The sequence below is a fragment of the Penicillium samsonianum genome, assembly GCF_028829775.1.
Source record: "Penicillium samsonianum strain IBT 33392 chromosome Unknown utg000003l_segment0_segment0, whole genome shotgun sequence".
NCBI lineage: Eukaryota > Fungi > Ascomycota > Eurotiomycetes > Eurotiales > Aspergillaceae > Penicillium > Penicillium samsonianum.
Window position 1 is genome coordinate 2,445,701 of NW_026643261.1, and position 25,916 is coordinate 2,471,616.

Sequence of the window (25,916 nt, forward strand, 5' to 3'; positions counted from 1 at the left end):
TCCAAGAGAAAAGGGGCTCCGTGGACAGACCAGGCCCATGCAGCAATTACGTGGTCGCAATGGGGTACATCCCACTGCAGCGCACAGTCTCATAACTAGTTAGCTAGTTAGTTAGTTACCGTACCCCGTACATGTGTCCACAGAGCTTGCCCAGATGGCTTGGAAACTAGTAGATGGCCGATGTACTTCCGATGCGCCCAGCCGGCGCGGTACTGTGCCTCCTGAAAAGGGGAAGAAGAGCCTTGAAAATCTGCATGCCAGTCTAGCCATATTTGTCTCCTGATTCGTGTCTCGCCCCATGTTTCAAGTACCGACAGCATGAAGCACTCTAGAGGATGACAGCAAGTTTAAAGCGCGCGCATATGGCGATGGGCATAATTTGAGTCTGGACTTGGTCTGGGACGCCTATTGGCCCCAGACTCTTTAGCTTCCCGTGGCGGAAAGTAGCAATTTTATCTATTTTTGGGTATGAGTTTGAACCTCTTGTTTATTTTAATCACAATCATTTTGCTCAACATGGTGCTCTAGATAGAGAATTGCTTGTTAGACGCGCTTGAGTAAATTCAAGGGGTACTTGATCCTTGTTTGTTAGGTGTTTGGTAAGTAAAGCCTCACTGGCAAACACCCAGCAATGCAAGTCAAGTCTCCAAGGAGGTGTCCACTTGTCTATAAATGAGCAAAAACTTAAATAACCTGCCATCGGTTCGTTTCCCCGGTTGCTGCAAGATCTCGCCCTGACAGGGCACCGTCTATAGATGTGATTTCCCTTGCTCATGACTCTGCAAATCAAGAGACAGTAATATAACCCTTGGATTTCCCTCCACGTTGCTTATTTCACTTGCAGCTTGCGATGTGGATCTTTTGTTCTGTAAGGGGAAGATCCTTCCACTATACATATTGTATTCCATACTTCACAGGGAGTTCATTAACTAGTCCAAGGAGACCTCAAGCCATCCACTCGGATTTCTGCTTCCAATGTAGATCAATGCTCTTTCCCAGACATTACTCGTTTGCTGGAGAGCGGTGTGGACTGGATATTAGATATCTCATCAAATCATGTACCAGCTGCATGTTCTGCATCAAATATTATCACTGGCAACTGATATGTCGGGTAGTCATTCCAAGTGGATACTATGTGCGTTCTATACACACAATACAAGCACTATCTGATTCATACTTGATATCCCATATCGATACATTCCATACTCCATACAGAGTATTTAGAGACCAGTTCCCGAGACTTGCAGTAGTCTATACAAAACACCTTAGTATAATACAGCCCAGAGAAAAACCTAGCAAAGAACCCGATAAAAACGTAAGTGTGGGATCCGATCTTTTTTTTTTCTCGCCTCGCAGATGGATCCATTCCACTCCAAATTACCTAGGTAATGCCCTCCGACATCACACGCCTGCTGAACCATGGAATCATCCCAAATTCCGAGTACACCGTACCTGTGGACGTAACCAAAACTCCACATTCAACAACGGTTATCCCAGGGCCGTGCCGGGATATATCAACCATGGTACTATTGGAAAAGATCGAATCTCCACGCTTTTTCTTTCCTGTTCACTGTCCAGTGTCTATTGCAACATGGTTCTAATGTACGTTGTACATATGTACAAGCTCACGGTTTCTTCCGCCCCGCCATGTTTAACAGTTTCCGCTCCTCTGTCCGTCTCGATGTGAAAAAACACAGGTGGCGGAGTTGTGGCTGTTGACGGATAGCGCGGATACCGTACGCACAAAGAGGTTGAAATTTGTGGCTCTGTTCTCGGAGAGGTTTCTAACGTATAGAGTAGTGGCTATGCATAATCATCTCTCGCTATATTCTCTAGATAGACTTAGAACCTTAATACTGTTTAGATATCCCTTAGCTATCTTAGCATTGGAGCTGAATTACTGTCTAGATATCTAAATACATTGATTCCCGTATGAGACTCTTCGGGGTTGTATGTCGCAGCGAAACCCATATTTATTTCTGTGCGATCGGGCAAAAAAACTGCGTTCTTGACCGGTGAAAAATTGATGTTTCGTGGCCCCTCTGCGGGGAGTTATATAAATGTCATAAAGGTTTTTCTGTGTTTAGTGGAAACAGCTCCACTACACAGGTTTTTTTTCTTCTTCTTGATCCTTAAGTTGGAGAAATTTTCAGGGTAGTTGACAAGGTGCATGAAGTTCATATGAAATGCTCGCAAGCCCTGCAGCTAGTATAAAGCAGTGCCTCGGATTTACGTACACCTAATTTCCGAAAGTATCTCCGTAGGATACATAGATTTTCGCGTATTCCTGTAGTATTTTCACTTCTTCAAAACATGCTTACTGCCATTTTTCAAGGCTCTCATGAATCAATTCTTCAGCCTGGCATCCTACAGAATCCTTGTGAAGCTCCACCGCGAATAAGGACGATGCTAATTATTAACGCGATTCGGGACAATATGGCCCATTTAGGAATGGTTCAACATACACAGCTTGACTGGGGCAGCGGAGGCTCAAACCATGGTTAATCTGTTTTTTTCACTCCCCTATTCCCCGCCCCTTTTCTTTAGCTTTCTTTCAATTCAATTTGAAATCCCCACTGTCTCTCATAATCTGGCCATCTTCATAGCCAAGGACTATAGGATGACATTGAATTATCCCCAATTGCATCAATTGCATCAATTGACCTACTCTATCACATATTTTTTTTGGCAAGACTTCTCCATTTCAGACAGCAAAGGTAATCGGAGCTGCAAGGCTGTTACGTCGCTAAACCTGACGGGGCTTAGGGCATAAAACAGAGTGGAGAATACCCGTAGTGTAAGGAAAGAAAAAAGGCCCACTTTGAAGCTTTACAATTTCAATGTACCGGTTACTGTACAACATACAAATGTACGGAGTACCTCTAAGCCTGTCCGAAAGAGGATAAATTGATTTGTACATTATTTGTTGCCTTGTACGGAGTACTTTTCATGATACATAACTAACCTGATGCGAACTTTCTACTCAACCCTAAAGAACGCTCATTAAACAAAACTTCCTGCAGGCACAAGAATACGAATTACACTTGTGCGCCATATGTCTTTTAGTACCTTAGTGGTACTCGGCATACTTTAGTCTATGCCGTCATTTCCAGGCTCGCGTCCCACACTTCTCGCTTTCTGTATTGCGCGTTCGCTTTAAAGTGCAATCTTCCGAAGTTTGCAGAAACATGTGCAAACTGAGTCCAAAGTTTCCAGTCGACTGCATGTCTCTCTCTGTGTCAATAATATTTGTCCAAACGAGGGAATAGTTGATTTTCCTTCTCCAGTGGGCCTGGAACAGGCACATGGGGTTGGCCGCTCGGTCACCCTCCGCTTAACGAGACAATTTGCTTCCCATCTTGGCGCGAATCCCAGCAAACTCTCGTGTTCATCACTTCGGATTGTCATTGTGTTTATATTGCCGATCCGGTATCTTTGTAACTTGAGGCAAATCTAAACACTGGCCTAGATACCTAGGTACCCTCAATCTTACCAAGTCGGGTCCAATGGGGAAGGTGCGATGAAAGCCAAATTGGAGCTAATCGTGAACTATAATATAGGTAAGTTCATTAAGCCCTGTCTATGACCTCGCCATCTCCGACACAACAGCACGCGATTCCACAAGACCACAATGTACGCCATACGACGGACTATCGGGTCTGCCGAAGAGTTCCACCGTGGACGGGATGTCCTCAAAGATCGCGGCCCATCTCAGCTCGATCCAATACGCATATGTGGAGCTAGTTGCATCAGCCTCTTATGAAAATAGAGATAATCAAGCACAAGCATACGAGGAACAATCCAATTGAGTTCGATGAGCTAGGGTTGCAACAATCCCCTCCAAGCCAACCGCAAGCCTGGAGGATGAACAGACGAAAGGCTACGGAGTACTTTGCACGGAAAAACAACATGAACGTAATCGTTCGAATCAATAAAATGACAGGACAAGTGTATATTCCCTGATATCAGCAAACCCAAGCGAACTATCGATCCCATGCGCCCGAGTTGGGTCCGAGCCCATGCTGACAGGGGGGTCTCCAAATAGCCACCCCCGCAGCAGTTGCCTGTAACCAAGTGGAATCCCGCTATGCAACCCGCACAATTAAAGCTATTTCCCCTTGGAACTGACTGTTTCATGACGGCGTGGAAATACAGCACACACTTGAAATTGCCCAAGAATCGAGATTGCCCAAGACTGACGGCTGATTTGGACTGCTCTATCAGGCCCCCCGCAGCAGATGTCATATACCGGTCTGTCCGAGGTCGCCTTATCCGCACTTTGATTCGAGATCCTCCAATGACGATATCTCAGCCTCCCCTGTCTTTTAGCTTGTTCATGCTCATCCAGTAATATGTTGTCATGGCGATTAGATGTGGGTTGCCCGCTGCAGAGCCAAGTATCATCACGGCCTATCAGAGGGTTTATCTGCAAGTATCTCAGGAGTCCGATACATAAGTAAGCATAACAGGTTTCTTGCCAATCAGCCACAACGGACTATGACAAGCTAAATGATGGCTGCTTCTGACGTGGCAGCCCGTCGATGGACCGTCTCTGCCCTCTGTTGAAGGAGATCCTGATAGGGACTTGTCGCACCCATTCGCGATTGCATGTTACTATTGGTTGCAGACTGCGTTGCTCGTGGCGCAATCTGTCTACTCGCGCTGACATACTCAGCTGAGCCTGCATTTTTGGGGCAGATTTCCCGCTGGCTCCCTTACATCTGGCATGTTAATCTCCATATACAATGGCCTCGAAGAGCACAATGCAGTTCATGCCACGCCACTGAAATTTAAAACTGGGCTACAGCCCGAGTGTTTAGTTTACACTGACGAAACTTGCTCGGGTATCCAATGGTGCTGCTGCTGCACACCCCCGATCCAGACTGCAACATGACCAAGCCAGGTTGCTGAACGTTAACCGCTTCCTGATCAATATGTGGATGGATGGTAGAGTTGTTGACCGCTTCTTGTCGGTTGGTCGATTTGCGTTTCGCTCGTCTCTTTCTATGATGAGGAGTTGCAATAGGGAATTTGAAGGTATCCCACAACGTTCGTGGTGTTGCACAAATACAATGTTACAACAACTTCTTTTTGTTGGACAAGCAAGGCATTGGACATATAGTGGCTGTTGACTATGTACTTTTTGAATTTACTCGACCACACTTGTGTCAATCCTGTCCTTGTACAAGTGTATACTCCAATGGAATCTAGGCCCTGACATGTATCTAGGTACTAATCGACCTCGGGAGACCTTTGCATTTCAATATTGGAAATAAAAGTACCTCAAAAGGACATCCAATTGACGGAATAACTTTTAGCTACAGATATATCGTCGTTATTATTTGCTCTTCTCATGAACGTTCATGCATCCATATTGTCGCCTGATTCATAAGGCACCACCATGTTCGATGCTCCACACGTGATCTCGGGGAAACATACCCGACTAGCCAAGATATTCCGGCCGCTAAAAATTATCTACAGAAAAAAAAAGCGGCAGCGCAACAGTCGCAAGGAAAGCTTTGGCACCACGCTATAATCACCTATTTGTGTTCAAGAGATGACTGTCTAAAGGCTGGTTTTACAGCCCGAGCTGAATTATTTCTGAATTGATCTTCAGCACCCCCATCTCTGATTTGCACACCGTTCAAAACCATCCGAAACGAGCTCTCTGGCTTCGAAGTCCACATCGCCAATCATGGATATCCACCGTTGCCGTTTCGTTTCTTATAATCCACAGGCGATCAATGCACTTGCATTCTCGCATCCCCCGTCAGCAGATCTAGCTGGACGCGGCGTACCAACTCTCCGACTCGCGATCGGTCGTGCTAACGGTGATATTGAAATATGGAACCCGATGCGCGGCGCCTGGTTCCAGGAGACTGTGATGCGTGGAGGCAAGGATAGAAGCATTGAAGGTCTTGCATGGACTCTGGATCCCCAGGAGGATGGGCCCGACGGCACCAAATTACCCGGAAAGCTGCGTCTGTTTAGCATTGGATACTCCACGGCCGTCACCGAATGGGATCTTGAGAATGGCCGCCCGCTGCGCCACTCTAGTGGAAACTATGGAGAGATTTGGTGTCTTGCTGCGCAGCCCCGCTGGCAGGCGACCAAGGGCAAAGACGGAAAAGTGCTTCCTCCCACCGAGGGCGAGTACACCGGTCAGCACCTCGCCGCAGGATGTGCGGATGGGTCAATTGTCATCTTGTCTACTGCCGATAACGAGCTCAAATTTTTGCGCCTGATGCGTCCCTCAACGAAAAGAGCGCGCGTCCTTAGCGTTACCTTCCAGAACCGCCATACCATTGTCGCAGGTTATGCCGATAGTTCTATTCGTCTCTTTGACATTCGCACTGGTCAGATGCTGCGAACAATCTCTCTCGGCAAAGGTCCCACGGGTGGCCCAAAGGAATTGTTGGTTTGGTCGGTGAAATGTCTGCCGGATGGCACGATCGTTTCCGGTGACTCAGCTGGTGAAATTCGGTTCTGGGATGCAAAGAACTACTCTCTCGTTCAACGGATACAGGGCCATCTTGCCGATACTCTTGATATCGCAGTGAGTGCCAATGGAGATACTGTTGTCAGTGGCGGTGCCGACCAGAGGACGGTCGTCTACCGCAAGAAGGAGGGCGAGAAGGGCGACAAGAAGGGTCGCTGGGCTGAGATTATGCATCGTCGCTACCACACCCACGACGTCAAGACATTTGCTGTCTATGAGACAAAGGATATTAGTATCGCTGTGTCTGGAGGTACGTTAACCTTGGCCCACTATGGATTTGAGGTGTTCTAGCAATGCTAACTTGTTTTGTTCAAAGGTCCTGATGCTACACCGATCGTTCTTCCCCTTCGTGAATTCGGAAAGGAGCACCACCGCAAGCTTTCGAGCCTCCCGCAGATTCCCCAGCTTACCTCCGCACCCTCGTCTCGTTTGGTTATGAGTTTCTGGGACCGGGAAGTGAGCTTGTGGCGTGTGTCTCGTGGCCCTGCGTCTTTGCATGAGAACATCGATGGCCAACGGCATAGACTCGTTGGTAAGGTTCTGATCCAGGGCGAGGAAAACATCTCATCGGCGATGTTGTCCTCAGATGGCAAGACGCTCGCTGTTGCAACTATTGCTGAGGTCAAGCTGTTTTCTCTCCGCCGGAGAAAGGGCGATGAGAAGGGTGCTCTCCGCATCCAGAAGATCGACGTACCCAAGGTTCTTTCCGATGAAGGTGCTCGCCTTGTCACCATTTCCCCCGACGGCCGATGGCTTTCAATTGTTCGCCCCAACAGCGACATCTACATGGCCAGAATCCAGCCAACCTCAGTATCTAATGAGAAGCCTCAGGTGGTGCCACAGTTTGCAAAGCTCAAGAGAGCCACACGTCATGTACGACACGAAAAGGCATCCCACGGCACATTGGGTGACTACGAGAGAACGATACGATCTGTGGTGTTTTCAGATGACAGCAAGGTTCTGGCGAGTGGTGATATCTCTGGTTGTGTCGACACCTGGGTGCTAGGCACAGCGACAGGACCCGCAAACGGCGCGGTCAAACGTAGCGGAGCCTCGGAGTCCGACGATGATTCCTCTGATGATGAGGACGAGGACGTCGTGATTGAAGGCGAGCGCTGGACTACCGCTGCCACCGAATCACCAATCCCTCGTATGAAGTCCGGCATCACTTTGTTGTCCTTCCGTCCCAAGTCCGCCCCCACACAAAATCTCGTTGCCAATGGCACGCATCAGTCTAGCGAAGATCGTCTGATGGTCCTCACAAGTGAGCATCAGCTCATCGAATTTGATGCTCGGGATGGCAAGTTGTCCGACTGGTCCAGACGCAATCCTAAGGCATACCTCCCCGCAGAGTTCCGAGGCGTTAAGGACCGAGCCATGGGCTGCATGTGGGATCTCTTTGAGGGCCGCGAGCGCCTCTGGCTCTACGGAGCATCGTGGCTGTGGATGTTTGATCTGCTCCAAGACTTCCCCTCCCCCGAGGAGGCTGAAGCTGGGGCCGAAGAGGGCAAGACCGCGGGTCAGCTTGCCAAGGCATCGAAGCGCAAGCGCGAAGCCCTCGACGACGACGAAGACGAGCGCAGGAAACACAACACCGGTGCCGGTGATCGAATCCCCCAGTCACAGATGGATGTCCACTTTGGCACCAAGGTCCGCAAGATCGTCGGTAGCGATGAATCACAGGGAGAATGGATCTCGCTGGACAAGGAACGTCCCCGTGTCCCAGGCGAAGATGACGAGGCCTACGAGTATGACGAGACCTTTGCAGCCACCAATGAGACAACCCTCGCCCGTCTACGACGTGGAGATGGAACTGCGGTCGAAACTGAAATCCCACAGAAGGGATCACAGAAGCACACTGGCGATACTTCGAAAAAGCAGCTGGTAGAGGCTAATGGTGCCTCAGCTCAGCCTACACGTCGGTGGTGGCACACCTATAAATACCGTGATATCCTCGGCATTGTGCCTCTCAACACCTTGTCGGATGACGGTTCCGACGACCAGACCCCGACTGGGATGCTGGAAGTCGCAGTGGTGGAGCGACCTATGTGGGACGTTGAACTGCCTGGTCGTTACGTGAAGGACTACGAGTGAAGCAGAGAGATGTGAAAGGACTTTCTGTAAAAAAAATAGAATGCAGCTGATTCAGACATGTAATTTGGTCATTTGAGCATACTTGGAGGAGCGCATGTTTCCGGCGCCTTATGTACAGGGATTCTGAATTGATGATTACCCCAAAAACAACTTTGCCTATAACTAGTGCATTCTCGTATATCCATCACCTGTAGTGGGATCTAAACGTCTCCGAAGTATAACGTGACAAGGAAACTCGGGATTTGAGTTCAACAATCCAGAACCGGTGCGGGGCCTTAGGCAGAGTAATTAAGCCTCCGAGCTCATGCTCAACTCTCACTTGACTCTTGAAACCTCTGTACACCCTGAGCTGATCTTCCTAAAAAGCCTTTAACCCGCTGCCCTGCTGTCTCCGTGAATCCCGAATCTCCTTCCGATCCGCTTATCGGCTTATCGTCTACACGTCAGCTCCAGGGCTGAAGTCCGACACATCCTCCTCCTTCCATAGACCCTCTGCAAGGGCCAGGGAAACTTTATCATAAATCGAAAAACCCTACGTTTACCTGAACATAAAGTCTCAAATCCATTTAGGAGGTCAACAGCAGGACTACAGCATAGGTCCTCCCAAGTCGAAGCCAGGGCGGGGCCAACTACTCCAAATCGAAGAAAGCAGGCAAACACATTGCCCCTTTTCAATAATCGGACCACATATCCCCTCTAGATTCAAGTGTCAGCTCTCTGCTGCTTCGAACTCACCTCTCAGGACCTCGACTTCCATCTCAGACCCCCGCAGAAACGCATCCTACGCCTGTCCGGCAATAACCGCATAACTACAGCCACCATGGGTCTCTCATACAATGTCTACTTGACTGCCAACAAGATCTTTGGGTGTAAGGGATGCAAGACTCATCTGGCAGACTTTAATGATATCATGAGTCGGGTATGAAAATCCCTCAACTCCTATTCTTCCTACATACTTCCTGCTCTGAATAACCTGTTGCTGACCCATGACTTTCCACTCCCTAGAACTTCCGAGGCCAACACGGGAAAGCATACCTCTTCAATAAAGTCGTCAACGTCACGCAAGGCGAAGCTGTAGAACGCAGCATGACAACAGGTCGACATATCGTACGCGACATCGCCTGCAGACAGTGCAAGGAAACGGTAGGATGGAAGTACGACAAGGCATACGAGAGCAGTGAGAAATACAAGGAGGGCAAGTTCATCCTCGAGGAGGAGCTATTCTGTGTCGTTTGTTAGTGGGAGGGAGACTTCCTTCCACTCATGCGATGGCCCTCATGTGTGTTGATCTTGATCTTCGATTTGTGCACCTGACAGGCCGGTTCTCGGTTTTATGATAACAGTGGGATTGCATTATCTGAGCATTTCTTGTATTTTTGTGTTTTTCAAGACTGATTCTTGCTTTTTCCGCTTTCTCTTGCTCAGCTTTGGTGTTTGCGAAAGGCGTCACAAGGAGTATTTGCTTTTCTTTGTTCGGTTTCTTTGGGCCCGATGGAACTGGAACTAGCTACACATGTGCAGAGCAGGACTTACGTGTCATGTCAGCCTTCCTGAGGCGTCCTTGGAATACAGTTTGACGGTTTATATCTCTTCCACGTAACGTCCACCATTTATAAGAGTTTATAGCCTGCTCGGAGTAGTAGCTCAAATCTCCTTGGAGTTATTCTGTCTATACCCACAAACACATACATCATATAGAACTAAATCTTCGTACTACAAAAGCAGCCGTCTCCATCTATATCCTATTTTCGGCGCTTTCAGTGGAGCCCAACCACTGTAGTGTACCAGCCCCACCAGGTATTCGCACAGAAGCCCGAGACTGGAGAAATTAGTCAATATATTTCTTTTTAAATCAATTCGGATCCGTCTGCAATCTGGTCGTTCGATATTGAAGAAATTTGGCTTGAAATATCCACTGTCGTTGCAGTAGCTGACTCCGGATTCCCCCACCAAACCCCCAAAGTAGGTCTCTGCTGTCATACTTCAACTGCCGGATTTCTCTATAAAAAGATTGAAAATTGACCATCGCCAGAATGACTCCCGCTCCCTCGGATTCTGGTATGATGCAGGCGGTCGTGTTTCACGGCCCCTATAAGGTCGCTGTCGAGCAGAGGCCTATTCCCAAGGTGCAGAACCCGGAGGATATTGTAGTCAAGGTGGGATATACTGCGCTTTGTGGAAGGTGAGATTGATTCTATACTTTTTCTGCGAAAAGGCCATCCGTGCTAATTTTCGTAATATTCTATAGTGAGTTGCACATGTTCCGTGGCGTGGAGCCTGCAGGAACAGGATTTATCATGGGCCACGAGTTCGTGGGCGAGATTGTTGAGATGGGCAGCGCCGTAAAGACTCTCCAGAAGGGTGACCGGGTTGTCACTGCATTTACTACTTCCTGGTAAGTTGCATGCTCACTATATGCTCGTTTTGTGGTGCAATTGTACGAACGTTGCGCTGACATCATGATAGCGGCGAATGCTTCTACTGTAAGCAAGGGTGGTCTTCTCGCTGTGATAAGAACGGCCTTTTTGGATGTGACAGCTTGGACGGTGGACAGGCTGAATATGTGGGTTCTAAGCATATTATACTTTTGCTCTATATGCTGATATTAAGACTACACAGGCCCGAATCCCGAATGCTGAGGGTTCCGTCATGAAGGCCCCCGAGGGCGTTGACGAGAAGTATCTGGTGCTCATGGGAGACATCTTCCCCACAGGCTGGTTCGCAGCCAACAATGCATTCAAGAACTCGACTCCTGAGCAAATTGCTGAACAGACAGTAGTCCTGATTGGATGTGGACCTGTCGGTCTCTGTGCGCTCATCAATGCCCTGGAGTACAAGCCCAAGCATATCCTGGCGGTTGACTCGGTCCCGTCGAGACTGGAGCTTGCTAAGTCGCTCGGTGCTGAGCCATGGAACTTCCAGCTGGACCGGGCTGATCTAGACAAGCGTGTTCAGGAGCTGACAAATGGACGTGGTGCTGATGCTGTCATCGAAGTTGTCGGGTTGAGTCCTGCCTTGCGCACTGGCTTCGAACTTCTGCGGCCTTGGGGAACTATTAGCAGTGTTGGTGTCCACAATGGAGAGGTAAGTAGATCTGTATTGGTTTTATTATTGTTGCTAATGAGGTACTCAGATTCCTTGGGACGGCAATGATGCCTATTCCAAGAACCTCACTGTCCAGATGGGGCGATGCCCTGTTCGGTCTGTTGCTCCTCAGGCTCTGGAGGTGCTCAAGAGGAACCAACACAAGCTTGGGTTCATGACTGAGAAGATAATGCCGCTCTCGCAGGCAGTGGAGGCATATGATCTATTCAACGCGCACAAGGTGCAGAAAGTGATATTCCAGGCTGATCAGTAGAAAACATATTTATAAACAGGTAGTATTAAATAGAAAAAGCAATAGAAGAGTAGAATCATGAAAAAAATATATATCTAAGGAAAAGAGGATGAGGTCCAAAAAAAAAGAGAGGCAGATTTTCATACTCGGGTTCTCCGCTTAAAGCAAAACACTCAACCTCACCACTTGAACTTCAACTCTCACATCTCCCATCTCTCCTCCTCACCTTCTTCCCTTTCTTCTTCTCCTCTTCTCCTCTTCTCCCCCTTTCTCTCATCGAGTGCTTTTCCTATTCATCTTTCTTCTCCCCCCTCTTGATCTGAGATTCTGCCGCTTTCCCCTCCCATCCATTTCTCCACTTCCTATCTCCCTCTTCTGTGAGTCCTCACTCTTTCTAGCAGTTTGATCCTATTGCACGGATTTCCTCACTTGAGAATTTGCGCATCGCTGCATATGACATGCGCACTTCTTTATGCCTCTATGACAAAACTGACTTTTGCCACTATTTGAGTGTGAAGTCTCTACCGTCCGCATCTCGCGACCGTACGGTCTTAAAGAAACCCTCTATCCTGCCAGTCACTTAACCCTTTCAAACCGCTTAACCGCTTCTCCCACCTCCATCGATACCGACAAAAATGGATTCTACTGAGATTCACCAAACCACCGTCGTGGACGAGCCCATGACCGATAACTTCAACGACAACCTCGCCGATCAGGGTGACCTCGAGGCCCCCCTTAAGACTGAGGAGGAGTATGCTATCGCTGAGTTGACTCTGCGTGCTATTGTTTCCTCTAAGGAGGCCGGTGTCATCATCGGCAAGGCTGGCAAGAACGTTGCCGATCTCCGCGACGAGACCGGTGTCAAAGCCGGTGTGAGCAAGGTAGTTCCCGGTGTCCATGACCGTGTCCTGACTATTACTGGTCAATTGCGCTCGCTGGCTCGCGCCTATGCGATCGTGGCAAAGGGTCTTTTGGAGGGTGCCCCGCAGATGGGCATGGGCGGCATTGTCTCTAACAATGGGACCCACCGTAAGTGATATCTTTTTTTATCGCCCTCAATATTTTGTTTTGGACTTGTTCTCCTGTATGGGGAGTCTAAGGAACCCATACAGAGACTCCAAAAATTCTCATTCTGACCCGAACTTGTTCTAACTTTCTCCAGCCATTCGCCTTCTGATCTCCCACAACCAGATGGGTACCATCATTGGACGACAGGGCCTGAAGATCAAGCACATTCAGGATGCATCGGGTGTTCGGATGGTTGCGCAGAAGGAAATGCTCCCCCAATCCACAGAGCGCATTGTCGAGGTCCAGGGTACCCCCGAGGGCATCGAGAAGGCCATCTGGGAAATCGGCAAATGTCTGCTTGACGACTGGCAGCGTGGCACCGGCACTGTTCTCTACAACCCCGCCGTGCGCGCTTCTCTCAGCGGCTCGCAGCCACTCAACAACAACCCCCCGGCTGGAAATGGCTACCAGAGCAACACCAACAGCCGCCAGTACAACCGCACCGGCAACGGCGCCGACTTCAGCGATGGTGGTTATAACCGCCGATCTAACTCCGATGCTGGAAACCGCGGCTACCCCTTGGTTACGGAAGATGGCGAAGAGATCCAGACCCAGAACATCAGCATTCCTGCGGACATGGTTGGATGTATCATCGGCCGGGGCGGAACCAAGATCACAGAGATTCGCCGAAGCTCCGGCGCCCGGATTTCGATCGCCAAGGCTCCCCATGACGAGACCGGCGAGCGCATGTTCACCATCATGGGAAGTGCTCAGGCTAACGAAAAGGCCCTGTACCTTCTCTATGAGAACCTGGAAGCCGAGAAGACTCGCCGCAGCCAGCTTCCCCAGGAGTAAATCCCTCGGGATCATCCCTGGTGTATGTGTGTGCGGATGAGATGGTCCTAGCAGGACTCCTTTGTGTTCTCTGACCTTACGACTTCCTTGAAGACTTGTCGGTCACGATCAGCGGCGGTCATGTGCTAGCGCTTCTTTTATTTCTTTTTTATTCCTCTATTTCATTCCAATTGCTTTAGGTCTTTTTCTCTTGATCTTCTTCCTCGGCTCTCTCTTTTGAGGTTCTAGCCTCACCCACACGACGCTCTTATTCACAAAAAGACAAAAGTTCACTGCGATGGATGGAGGGTACACATGCGTATTAGATACCAAGTTTGTGTGGTCTTTATTGACCATTGTCCGTTGAATTGCATCGCAACCCGAATGTCTCTCGATCCTAATCCTCAACTTTGTCAATCACAACAGCCTCACGCCTCCATTCCCTCTCTCGCTTCCCCACATCCAGCTGAACTGTCACCGTGATGTCCCTAATCCGTCTTTGCCCCGACTCCTGAACCACAGACCTCTCCGCCACCATCCCGGTCCCTACCTCCTCCTTGTCCTTGTCATCGTTCCACCTTGTACGCTGCCAGTTCGTAGCTGGCGGGGTATATTGATCCTTGTCTTTCCCCCACTCTTATCTCCTCGACTTATGTACCCTGTTCTCATTCTCTTCCTATCCCTGACTTACTGCAATGCTACCACCTTTTACCAACCCTACCCTCTCCTTATTGCGGTGTATCTTGACCTTGAAAACGAAACCTTTAAATAATAAAAAAACGCTTCTTGTCTCCTAATAACCCTTCCTTCGTGTGTTTCCTTCCTGCGTACCACTTTGGCTGTTCTCAGATTTGAATATCTAGTGTTAAATGTCAATAGGACATTACCATTATCTGAATCTCATGAAATAGTTTAGAAAGGAAGTGATTTTTTGTATATCCTCTGCAGTGGACCTTTCGGTTTATTCGCCGGGATATCTTTGTGCATATGTATAGATGGTCTGTCCAAGTGGTTCATCGTTAGCTGGTAAGATGTCAGCAATTTATACTGATTTATACTGTAAGCTGGTGGACAACGATACTAGATCTTTTTATAAGACGAAAGCAGAGCGCACTAGATGCCTAGATCGTATGTATTCTTATAAAGCAATAGAATTAAAAAGAAAGCTCTTGAATATCTCATTTCATTCCATTCCATCATTATGTAAATGCTCATCTGCGACTCAGGGACAAAAGAGATAAGAGAAAAGACCAGCCTACAGGCAACAGACCTAGATACAAAAACGTGCCCGCAGGAAGTGGGAGAAGCGACAAAAGAATAAACAAGAAAAACAAGGAAATGTAAACCCTAGGGCGGGATACACAAATGAAACAGTGCCACCCGGTAGAGTATTATGGACAAGAGACGCCGCCAATGGTAGGTTTTGTACATGAATTTGACAATCCACCAGTACATAGACATGTTGATAGTCTACGGTGGTGAGATGGTGTGTTTGCTGTCAGAGACATTCCCCGCAGGCAAATATCTCTCAGAGAAATGTAGACATAGAATAGAACGGGTAATGTTCTGGCAGCGTGATGGGCTTCTCAAATCAAATACACACAGGAAATTCGTTAGAATGCATAGCGCAATGTTGTGTGGAACTGTGGACAGAAGGAAAAACTTCCAACTGCCATGCTGACTGGTGAGACATGCATATGACAAGCAAAGTCTTTTTGAAAGACGGAACGAGAACGCCGATGAAGCAGATGTCCGAAAGAAACATGATCAGATGGGGGGTCGCTGCGTAAAAGAGTTGAAGGTGACGTAACCGGATATGTCGACGGTTGGCATGCATGCTGGTGGGGTTCAGCCAGAGGATATGAGAGGTGTGGACGTTAATCGATGCTGTCGTCGAGGTTTACATTGTTGGGGGTAGCCGGGGCACGGTTTCGAAGACCGAATCTCCGTGCGCCCAAGCTGTTCGTTCGCAGTCGTGGTGTTTGGATTGGGGTGTAGCTTGTTGCCACTTTGCTCGATGGGGTCGAAATTCTGGTCTGGGAGGGCTCCATTTGGGGCGAGCGTAGACTTTCTTCGACAGGAGATCCCTGTACATTATTGGAAGAGAAGCTAGGCGTTAGGCCGTAACGGCGAGACCCAGCCTGGATGTTGGAGCGGGATGTCGCAGGAGTGTACGTAGCAGGGTTCATGTAGCTTCGGCGGAATGAGAGACTCGATGAGAGAGTCGGTGTCCGAGGTTGTGATGGCTGCACCTGCGGCTGGGGGACCTGTGATGATTGGTATTGCGGGGAGCGGGGGGAGTATCCGAAGCCGCTCTGGTCCTGCTGCACACCGGAAATAGAGCGGGCCACAGTGTGACCTTGGGAGAATCGTTGCCGAGGAGGGGGTATGGCTTGCGCAGGAAGCGGTGTGCCAATTTCTGTATTGGCCCTGGAGACCGAACGACTATGCGGACTTTCAGTCTCCCCGATCTCCTCGCCAATGGTCAGCCTGCGGCTGCGGAGGGAACTTGACATGCGATTGAGACGAGTGGCTGGGTTAGACATGCCGGGAGATTGGCTTGGACTCTGCTTCATGTCCGTCGTGTTTCCAGGGCTGGCATTGACCAGGGATGCTCGACGTGTGTCAAGGTGACTGGAGATGCGAGTCGTGCTATGGCGCCGCTCAACTCCTTCGGGCTCCTGGTTCCCATTTCGCTGATACGTTGGTATGGACATACGAGCATCGACCCCTGTGCCATTGGATAATTGGGGCTGCACGCCTGTCTCACGGCTTGACGACGGTCGGACAATCTTTAGCTGCTCATCCGTCAAGGCTAGGCAAAGCTCGGTCAGGCTACGGCACACACTGTCCGCTTTGCGGCGGGCATGTCGTTCAGGTGAGCTGTACCCTCCATTCACAACAGAGACTGTGCCCGATGGAGCGGCATTGACGCCCAACGCGGTGGAAAGGTTCAAAGCATCGGTTATCGTCGCTTCGAGGGAGGTATACACGTCACCGCTCAAGACAACTTTTGCCTTGGCCAATGCGGATTGCAGAATTGGGTGCACCGGGCTATGTTCGGTATCTGCAGTTGAGACGCTGGCTTTGCGGCGTTGCTTCGGTGAGGAGGATAAGGTGGTAACGGCTGTGTTTGCAGTTCGCGGTCTCTCATTGGTAGGGGTGTACATCGCCGCCGAAGATGATGGAGGTAGCTTCCCTGTCAGTTCCAGCTTCTTGATCCGATCTTTGAGATCATCCAGTTCGTCCCAAACGGTGGATGGGGCCGTGGTGGACAATGTCGACTCGGTTCCATCAGCGCGCGATCGTTCTGTATCGGCTCGCGGGCGCCCGGTCACTTCAGAGGCAGAAGGTTGCCGACTGCTTCGGATTGTAGAGAGTCCCGAATGGCGATTGATGCGCGGATCGTTTAGAGAGGACCGATGCTCCTGCTCCTCGGCAGCAGAAGGTGTGCGCGGTGAAGTTTCTGGGCTTGTGCGGCTGAAGCGGCTTCGTGGAACGCCGACAGCAGATCGCGCACCGGATCCCAGGCTACTGTAGCGGAAGCGACCTGGATCATCTAGAGGGTGGGCGGATGACGCCGGAGTGTGGATGGAGCTGTAGGGGGCAGTGGGGGAATCGGGTTGGAAATGCAAGGGGTTATCGATATTGCTATACCGCTGATCGGGTGAGGGGGTTTGTTCTGTCGTTGGCGACCGTAGACTTTGGCTAGAATAACCAAGCCGTGACTAGTCCACATGTTCTCGTTAGCTACCGGGAAGTCGCAAGAAGGAATTAAGGGGATGGCACGTCGATGAATGTCAGAGCGATCAGGAATGCGATCGGCCCAAGACCTGTATTATTCTCACTTACCCGTCTAAAATCCGAGCGACCTACTGAATCGCGACGGCCGGAGTCAGCTCTCGCAATATTTAGGAACACATCCTCGTTCTTTGGGCGGCCCTCGTCCATCGAGGGCTTGTCCTCGATCCCCCGATGAGTACCGTTTAAAGTGCCGTTGAGAGAACGACCATTTTCATTTAGGGTTCTGGTCGCTCCAGAATAAGCCAGACTTGATGGCATTGTTCTTTTCACATCAGGGCGATCTTGGTGTAATTCGTCCTGTCTGGGCCTCTTCGAGGCATGGGGAGATTCAGAAGCTTGGGGGCTGGGTGAGCTGAAGCTTAAGACGGATCGCCGGGCGCGGTGCAATAAGGAGCGTTTGGTGGTTAGATTGGCTGTTTCATCGGTGGGGCCATCGAAGCGAGTGCGCAACGACAAAGAACGCGAGTGAGGAAAATGTCGGAATTGTTGGAAATGTTGGTCATAGTCATGATGCTGATTGACCTGGTTGGGCTGCAAATGGTCACGGGAACCTGCAGCCATGGTGTACTTTGTACTCTGTACGCCGTACGTTGTACAGAGTACGGTGGTGTACTTTGTACCTTTGAAGTGTTCCTAGCCTGACGATTCTGGGGAAAGCTAGGATTGTATAGTTCCGACGGATTGGAAATATGCACAGTTCATAGTCATTGCAGGATGTCAGTAAGGACTTGTGGACTTGACCTGTCAGAAAGAATATTGGATGCGGGTATACACTGTGGGAAAATTTCAATATTGACGAGCTTTTTATTTTCTAATGGATTTTGGTTAAACTGGATTGATTCTGTTCCTTTTGACTCTGAAATATTGAGGAAGGTACGATATAACATGGAATGGTCTCTGTAGACCCGATATGTTGGATGACACTACCTGCATATGTATATACCTAGGTAGATGCTAGTAGTCTCCAGGGCTATTCTATATAAAACAAGAGACACAAGAGAGGGGGGAAGGGGGAAAGAATGAAAAAAGAAGAAAAAAAACAACAGCGAAAGGATGGAACCATGGTTCAACCTCAGCAGAGACCATGGATACTTTGAAACCACCCAACAAATTAAATTTGACACATGTTTCAAAACAAACTGCTCCATTCGGGTTATGTAGTACGTATACTTCCAAGGTTGGTCTATAATATCTACATATAGGTAACTGGTTATAGAGTAAGTCTGGATCAAATGTAGGACATCTCGCTGACCATACTAATCACTCTGATATAGAACCATTCCATTGTAACTTCATTGCCCAACGATACCATTTAACCTTGGAATGGAAGAAGTAGAAGATTGGATTTTTAGGGACCCTTCATTGCACTCTATCTACAATATAGATATGTCAAGCTGAGTGTGTCGACAAACAACGATCTATTCTGAAATGAATACTAAAATGGAAAGCGGGAAGCCTGGGCTAGGAAAAGTACTCTGGCTACTCCGTACATGTGAATTGTTCATGCTATTAATTATCCTGCTTCCAAAGGTCAATTAAGTGGCGAGGTACTCCGTAGTGTGGCACTGCCTCAACCTTGGAATACTACGACTACTTTTTATTAATCATTGGAACAGTGGGCTATACTTAGAGAAGAGACAAGCAAGGTGATGCCAATAAAGGGGCGTATTGAGTGATCTAGGTTCTAGTGTATGGAGTATACCTTGTGGTCTCGCCAATATTCACTTAACGTGGAATCCTACTCCGCACAGAACGCCTTGTCTAGATCTATGTATAGTGATATAAGCCGAATCCTTCAACCTGGGCACTGCCACTTATCCATTGCGTGACAAATCCATTGTCATGTGCGTATTGCTGCAGTCCACTACCTAAGCATACAATTAATACGAAGTAGGTGGACCAACTTGGTACTTTCTTTAGATTGATCATTAAAGAGAAATCTATTTGTGGAATAATCTGGAGAGCTCTTCATTATTGTATATTGCAACGGCTGGCTAGTGAAGATGAGAGTAGTCTAATTGAACAAGCTGTCCTTGTATGCAACAAAACAATGGAAAGTGTCCTTCAAGTCTGAATCACAATAATTCCAACCAAACGTAAGCTGCTCATATTGCAATTCAGGATGTTTATTTTTAGAAGCGAGTTCATGGTGAAACATCTGGATTTCCCTTAGAATCGTTTAAATACGTTGCACGCCAGTGAAAGGGGTTCATATATCTGGAACTTTTCTGGCACAAACCATTTTTTTTTCCGGTAGTTACAGGATGATATATACAGGGAATATCCTCTCCAGACGCGGCATATCGCCAACCGAAGATCCAGTTTCAGGATCGTTACGACAACCCACGTGGAAAAGGCCGATCATTCGTCATTCCCCGAAACCATAGTGGGCCTCAAGCTTCAATAACTCTCCTCAGCCTCCATGGGCATAATCTCGGCTGATGTAATATACAATCTACCCCCGGGGTCGTGGACATATTTCTACGATTCGATGCAATTTAAACATAGATTAAAGCCATCGGGTTTGTATCTGCCAAGAACATCCCGAGACAAGTGACCGCCAAGACCCACTAGTTTCCCGCTAGTGCCAATTTGGCGTGTTTCATACAGCGCCAAACCCAGATCCATGGGGTTTCAGGTTGTGCCTTGTCCTCTTGATCTCATCCAATCAGATATCTTTCTGTACCTATTTGGGGGTTACCCCTAAAATGCTGAATGGTCCAATGGTATCATGTCCACACAATCCATGGGTCAGCCAGCCCACCGTTCATCCATCCCGTTCGAATTTATTCGGTGATTCCAACCTTGGAAGTTCTGTTGACCTGATAATGTAACATGTACTCCGTAGTATCTTCAGATAGAAAACAGTGGAGTCATGTATTTCAAGAGACGGGAAAGTGAATTTGGAATTGACCAAATCAACTCTCTCCCTTTCGGGTTACTACGCACAGCACATCTCCACCATATCCCGTCTCAATGTCTCCCCCTTGTCATCTCGGAATTAAGCCGTTTGTGTGTCTGGTATCGTGTGTAACAGATAGTTGCACGGGGATTGTCAATCTTATCCAACTTTAAGGAACATACTCAGCTGTGGGACTATGTGGGACCTGAGTATTATTTTCCCGGGGGAAAGAAGTAAAAAGAATGATTCTATATTATTTTTTTAACATAGATGAAATACCTGTAACAATGTAGAGATAATATACAACTAAGGTGGGAAGAGGCACACACTCGAGCCTCTCATTTACGTTGATTTGACGCCGACTAAACATTCCAGGGCGGCTAAAATTAGAGCAAAGGACATTGATTGGTGTTATCTCCCCTCAACTCTTTCCAATGGATCCCCTCTTTTCTGGTATTGTATGTATGTTACCCTACATACATACACTTGAAATCGGAGATCTCTAAATAAAAACACAAAGGGTCCAAAACCCGTATACTCTCTTTTTTCTTTCTTTCCTTTTTCCCTTTCTACATCTATTCGGCTTCTCTCTCTCTCTCTTTTACCTATCCTTCCAGTTCCCTGGAGGAACCGCTTTGATTCTATACGCTTTCAACTCTCTACACTTCTGATACTTTTTTTATTATTATTATTCCTTTGATCTTTGGTCTTTGAACTTTGAACTTTGAACTTTGATCTTTGATCTTTGGTCTATTGATTATCATCCAGTCATTCCTTCATATTCCTTGTCTCATACTGGAAAAGAAATACACATACCCTTGTGATCTGGTATGTGGACGGCCTTCTCATATACCAACCTCTTTATTACCCTGGTTCCCACTCATTCTCCTTCATGACATCGCGCATCGTGTGGATGCCTTTCCCCTTGTGATTTGCATGATCGCCCGGATCATTAGTCTCAAACCCTTGCATTTCAGCTACCCTAGATTCAAGCTAAACGCCCTTCCCCATATAGACCCCATTTGCGCAGGCAGCAAGTGCACCTTCGATCCCGAATGCCATTCTAGCCTCCCTTGAGAGCCGGATTGAAAGGAACTTCCTTTCACAGTGTCGACTTCTCGGACAATGCCAGTGCAAACTAGCCAGGCGTCCTTTCCGGACTCGTTTCCATCTTTCATGTCGGTGTTTGGTGGTCCCCTTCCGCGATACAAAGAAGAAGCAAACACCATCCACCCTCTTCAATACCCAACCAATGTCCCTGTCAATACACGCCTACTTCCTTCCCCCCACCGCGAAAGTGTTTCGTCCATGACCTCGACATCCACCGAGTCCTCCCCGACCACCACCATTTCGCCCTTTGATTCGCCCGGCGGGGGTGACATCTCTCCGAGCTCGTCCCCGGAATCTCCCTCTGCCATGTCTGTATCATACCCAAAGTTCATACCTTCCACACGGCCCGTGGAGCTTCCTCCGCGCCTTGCGCCTGTCGGTGAACCACGTCTGTCGCAGCCGACCCCTCATAATCCGCGCCCAGACTCCCCAAATCGGCGAGCGCGTAATCTCAAGAACTTGTCATTGCGAATGCCACCCCCATCTCAATCTCGCCCACCTATCGCTACTGCATCGGTGCTGGAGACAACGTCAAAACACCACTTTGATGCCCCGCCATCTCCCATCGCGATCCCTTCCAAGAGCAAGAGCACGAGGCGACGCGCCGCCAATCTCACAATCCAGACTCCCACATTCAATAAACCGTTATCTATCGCCACTGATGCCGTGCCCCCAACTCCATCCCTGCGTCACGCAGAATCCTCACCTTCACTTGCATCGATTGCATCGCCCTCGTTCGCCCCACGGGGAGGTATGCAGCTTCCCCGGCTAATGTCACATGGTACGCGCCGTTTTTCTAGCGCGTCTTCTGATGATGCTACGTCCCCTGTCACCTTGAAGCCGGTTGATGGATCTGGCTTCTCTCGCCGTGTTCTCGATGGCCTAGAAGAAGAGGATGACCACCTCGACTCGCGCGAGTCGACCCGCAAGAAGGATCGTGGCTACCCGGATGGGCCTATCCGGATCCACGACTCTGGCGTCTACCTGTATCTAGAACCAACAGCAGAAGAAGCGTCCAAATTTGACGTGGTGATCAACGTCGCCAAAGAAGTGGTGAACCCGTTCAGTGCTAGCAAGGACGAGCGGAATGATACAGTTATGAGCACATGGCGGAACGCCTCCATGGCCTCGAAACGCTTCTCCCGCGGCGAGCCCCAGACCGCGATTTCAGAAATCTCCTTTAAGTCTGCCTGGGAATTCCAACCCTCGGACTCCGAGTCGCCAACTCCTACTATCTCAACTCCTACAACTTCACTACCGGAGTACCTGCATGTCGGCTGGGACCACAACTCTGAAATTCTCGAAGACCTGCTCCCGCTTTGTGAGCTGATTGACGACCGGATCGCTGAAGGAAAGAAAGTCCTCGTGCATTGCCAGCTGGGCGCCAGCCGCTCAGCATCGCTGGTGATTGCCTACGGATTGTACAAAAACCGACATCTAGATTTCAACTCGATGTACGAAGCAGTTAAGGGACGCAGCCAGTGGGTTGGCCCGAACATGAGTCTCATCTACCAGCTCACAGACTTCCGCTCTAAATTGCTGCGGGGATCTACCTCTAAGCCCCCACCTCAGGAGTGGTTCGTCCAAACCGGCCGACGAAGCTCAGAGCCTCAAGTTGCACGAGCTGAGCGACCAGCGTCCAACGAATCTAGCCGACCATTCCGCGGACTGACACAGGCACCTTCAACTAGCTGCCTCTCAATCCCAGAAACGAAATCGATGCGTCCCACTACGAGCGACGACGGTAGCTACACAAAATTCAAGTCCTACTCGCCCAAGCGGAGTCTGTCCCCCCGACCCCTCCCATTCCGACAGAAGTTTCAGTCCGTTGGACCTGCCTCGGGCCGGCTACGAGGGTTGCCGCGTAGCGTCAGCAGCTGTGACCCGCTCGTTCAGACCCATGTTTTTATGCGTGATGCGCCAGACTCCAATGGTGGTTTATTTTCACCGAGGACAAACGAATTCCTCTCGCCAGCTCCTTTGGCACCACGATCATTCTACCGGATCGATCGCTCCGCAGGCCTGTCTTCATCTCCCATCCCCCGCGCCATGGGGTTTGCCACCGAACCGGCAGACCCCCGCTCGCCTCCATCCGGCGGCGAGCCCCTGATCATGAGATCCATTGATGAATTCTTGTGATCTCTCCGCCTTGTGTCCTTTGAGACCAGGCTTGAAACGATTCCACGACCCGACATATTTTCCATGTCTCTTTTCTGATTTGAAGACCATCTGCTCACCCCCGGCCTCATGCGCGGGAGTCAATGCAACCCTTCTATTCTCACTTATTAATTTCTTCCACTCATCTCAATCAGATGACTGACTTGATGATACTCATGACCAAAGCAGGCTTTGCCGTCGCTCATCTCCATTTTTTCCAACTTGCATACTTACTGCATATTTCTTTTTGTCATTTGAACCTACGGGTCTCGCCAACGCCATTACTGGTCACCATCGCTTGAACTTTTTTCTCTTTTTTTTACCACTGGCGTCTCGGGTGTCCAAAACGGACAGATTTTGATACCAAGGCCAGGCCTTGGAGGATCGAAACAGAGCTGTCTGTGTCCTTTCGGCCTGGTACCTGTAATATTATCGGAGGGTCCTATCTCTTTTGGGTTTCTTTTGCTTCCCTCGGCTTTCGTCTCACTTTCGCTTGGTTATTTCGTGTCACTCTCCTATCTTTCCATCTTGGCCGCTCAGACAAGGCCTTTACTTCTGTACCTTTCTTTGTGTGTTCAGCATTCGTGTGGTGAAGCTTCTTGGTTCCTCTTGGAACTCACGGTATGCTTGGTTTACGGGTGAAAGATGGCATGATAAATACCCCATTTGCGCATTCTCACAATAGAGATCGACGTTAAGCTTCAATTGTTTCTCGTAAAGCTGTAAACACATAGAATCAAGTCTAGTTCTAGTAGATCCAATTGTCGCGGCTTCAGGCTGTTTGTTGATTAGAACGGAGATAGCGATAAGCCCCGAGAACACCTCCAGGGCCCCAACCCAAAAATTTTCCTTGCGCAATCATCTCCACGCTCGCGACAATGGCTGAAGAATCCCATCCGGCATACCTCTCGCCCAGCGAGCTGGGCACGAAAGACTAGTATGTGTCCTTTTCAGCCGCACCCTCTTTCTTCGCTAGACGTAAGAACCGGGAATCCATGAACCCCGCTCTGCCCCTCCAAGAGTGTTGTATACAGTGAATCAGCCACAGCGAATGCAGCAACAGATCAATTAGGCTACTAATTGATCTATAAACTGCTTCTGATATTTGACCCAATTCTTCAAACGCAAACTAACAATCCCAACCTAGCTGGGAATCCTACTACGCCCGCACGCTAGCCCACATCTCGCACGAAGCTCCCAGCAATGACCCCAATGCCAATGGCAAGTCAGACCAAAATGATGACGATGCCGCATCCACCACTTCCGACCTAAATGAAGAAGACGACCCTGGCACATCCTGGTTCTCTGAACATAACGCCCCGCAAAAAGTCCTTCACTTCCTCACGCACAAGTCCTTCCCGTTGTCGCCGCGCAATACAGCGCACAAGAAAGGCTCCCGCCAGCCAAGTGTTCTAGATCTTGGTACTGGGAATGGAAGCATGCTTGCGCTGCTTAGGAAGAGGGGTGGGTATGCGGGGCGTCTTGTTGGCGTTGATTACTCGCGCCAGAGTGTTGAGCTTGCGAGGGAGTTGCAGCGTGTGAGAGGACATTCGGCTTATCGGAGTGACTCTGAGGATGAGGATGAATCTGATGATGAAGACGAATCAGAGGCTGAGGCTGGGGCTGAGGCTGAAACAGAGACAGAGGCTGGATCCAATGACTTGCCGGAACAAGAAACATCCATCCAGTTCGAGGAGTGGGATATCCTCGGCTCTAAGGCTCTTCTTTCTGAGACGGGTCTCGAGGTATCACCCTCTTCTCCCTCTGAGGAAACACTCCCCTGGTTCCCCTATCATGAAGGCGGCTTCGACATCGTGCTCGACAAGGGGACGTTCGATGCCGTTTCGTTAGCCGATGACGCAAAGACAACCCGTGTCTGTGAGAGATACCCGGATATTGCGCGGCGTTTAGTGCGGCGCGGTGGGTTCCTGATTGTTACGACCTGCAACTGGACTGAGGAAGAGCTGGTACATTGGTTCACTGGTGATCGGACGAGTGGGGATCGGTTGGCAGTTTGGGGCCGTGTTGAGTATCCTCGGTTCCGGTTTGGAGGACACGAGGGACAGGGTGTTTGTACGGTGTGTTTTCAAAGACTTGGGGATGCTTGATACTTGCGTGGACCTGCGGAATAACATACGAACTATACCCCGAAGCAAAAAAAAGGTGTAGTG

At 49.2% G+C, this 25,916-nt stretch overlaps 8 protein-coding genes across 8 annotated transcripts; 6 read left to right on the forward strand and 2 right to left on the reverse strand.

Moving 5' to 3' along the window:
- Positions 1 to 46: 46 nt before the first annotated feature.
- On the reverse strand, positions 47 to 300 carry N7471_004520 (uncharacterized protein; the record flags this gene model as incomplete). Its single annotated transcript, XM_057277239.1, has 2 exons — positions 47 to 95; positions 125 to 300. The coding sequence occupies 2 exons, from the start codon at positions 298 to 300 to the stop codon at positions 47 to 49; spliced, it is 225 nt and encodes a 74-aa protein (XP_057136849.1).
- Positions 301 to 5,695: 5,395 nt separating this feature from the next.
- On the forward strand, positions 5,696 to 8,593 carry ura7 (small subunit rRNA maturation protein UTP4; the record flags this gene model as incomplete). Its single annotated transcript, XM_057277240.1, has 2 exons — positions 5,696 to 6,749; positions 6,816 to 8,593. The coding sequence occupies 2 exons, from the start codon at positions 5,696 to 5,698 to the stop codon at positions 8,591 to 8,593; spliced, it is 2,832 nt and encodes a 943-aa protein (XP_057136850.1).
- Positions 8,594 to 9,413: 820 nt separating this feature from the next.
- Positions 9,414 to 9,832, forward strand: N7471_004522 (putative Yippee zinc-binding protein Moh1; the record flags this gene model as incomplete). Its single annotated transcript, XM_057277241.1, has 2 exons — positions 9,414 to 9,512; positions 9,599 to 9,832. 2 exons carry the CDS (start codon positions 9,414 to 9,416, stop codon positions 9,830 to 9,832), a joined length of 333 nt encoding a protein of 110 aa, XP_057136851.1.
- A 794-nt stretch (positions 9,833 to 10,626) lies between these two features.
- On the forward strand, positions 10,627 to 11,951 carry N7471_004523 (alcohol dehydrogenase family protein; the record flags this gene model as incomplete). Its single annotated transcript, XM_057277242.1, has 5 exons — positions 10,627 to 10,775; positions 10,842 to 10,988; positions 11,060 to 11,156; positions 11,213 to 11,677; positions 11,727 to 11,951. The coding sequence occupies 5 exons, from the start codon at positions 10,627 to 10,629 to the stop codon at positions 11,949 to 11,951; spliced, it is 1,083 nt and encodes a 360-aa protein (XP_057136852.1).
- A 614-nt stretch (positions 11,952 to 12,565) lies between these two features.
- Positions 12,566 to 13,793, forward strand: N7471_004524 (KH domain-containing protein; the record flags this gene model as incomplete). The annotated part of the gene is made up of 2 exons (XM_057277243.1): positions 12,566 to 12,959; positions 13,093 to 13,793. 2 exons carry the CDS (start codon positions 12,566 to 12,568, stop codon positions 13,791 to 13,793), a joined length of 1,095 nt encoding a protein of 364 aa, XP_057136853.1.
- Positions 13,794 to 15,649: 1,856 nt separating this feature from the next.
- On the reverse strand, positions 15,650 to 18,137 carry N7471_004525 (putative LPXTG-motif cell wall anchor domain protein; the record flags this gene model as incomplete). The annotated part of the gene is made up of 2 exons (XM_057277244.1): positions 15,650 to 17,500; positions 17,625 to 18,137. 2 exons carry the CDS (start codon positions 18,135 to 18,137, stop codon positions 15,650 to 15,652), a joined length of 2,364 nt encoding a protein of 787 aa, XP_057136854.1.
- A 3,466-nt stretch (positions 18,138 to 21,603) lies between these two features.
- On the forward strand, positions 21,604 to 23,727 carry dspD (putative protein-tyrosine phosphatase; the record flags this gene model as incomplete). The annotated part of the gene is made up of 1 exon (XM_057277245.1): positions 21,604 to 23,727. One exon carries the CDS (start codon positions 21,604 to 21,606, stop codon positions 23,725 to 23,727), a length of 2,124 nt encoding a protein of 707 aa, XP_057136855.1.
- An 880-nt stretch (positions 23,728 to 24,607) lies between these two features.
- N7471_004527 (putative S-adenosylmethionine-dependent methyltransferase) lies at positions 24,608 to 25,853 on the forward strand (the record flags this gene model as incomplete). The annotated part of the gene is made up of 2 exons (XM_057277246.1): positions 24,608 to 24,682; positions 24,893 to 25,853. The coding sequence occupies exons 1-2, from the start codon at positions 24,624 to 24,626 to the stop codon at positions 25,851 to 25,853; spliced, it is 1,020 nt and encodes a 339-aa protein (XP_057136856.1). The 5' UTR covers positions 24,608 to 24,623.
- Between the last annotated feature and the right edge of the window lie 63 nt (positions 25,854 to 25,916).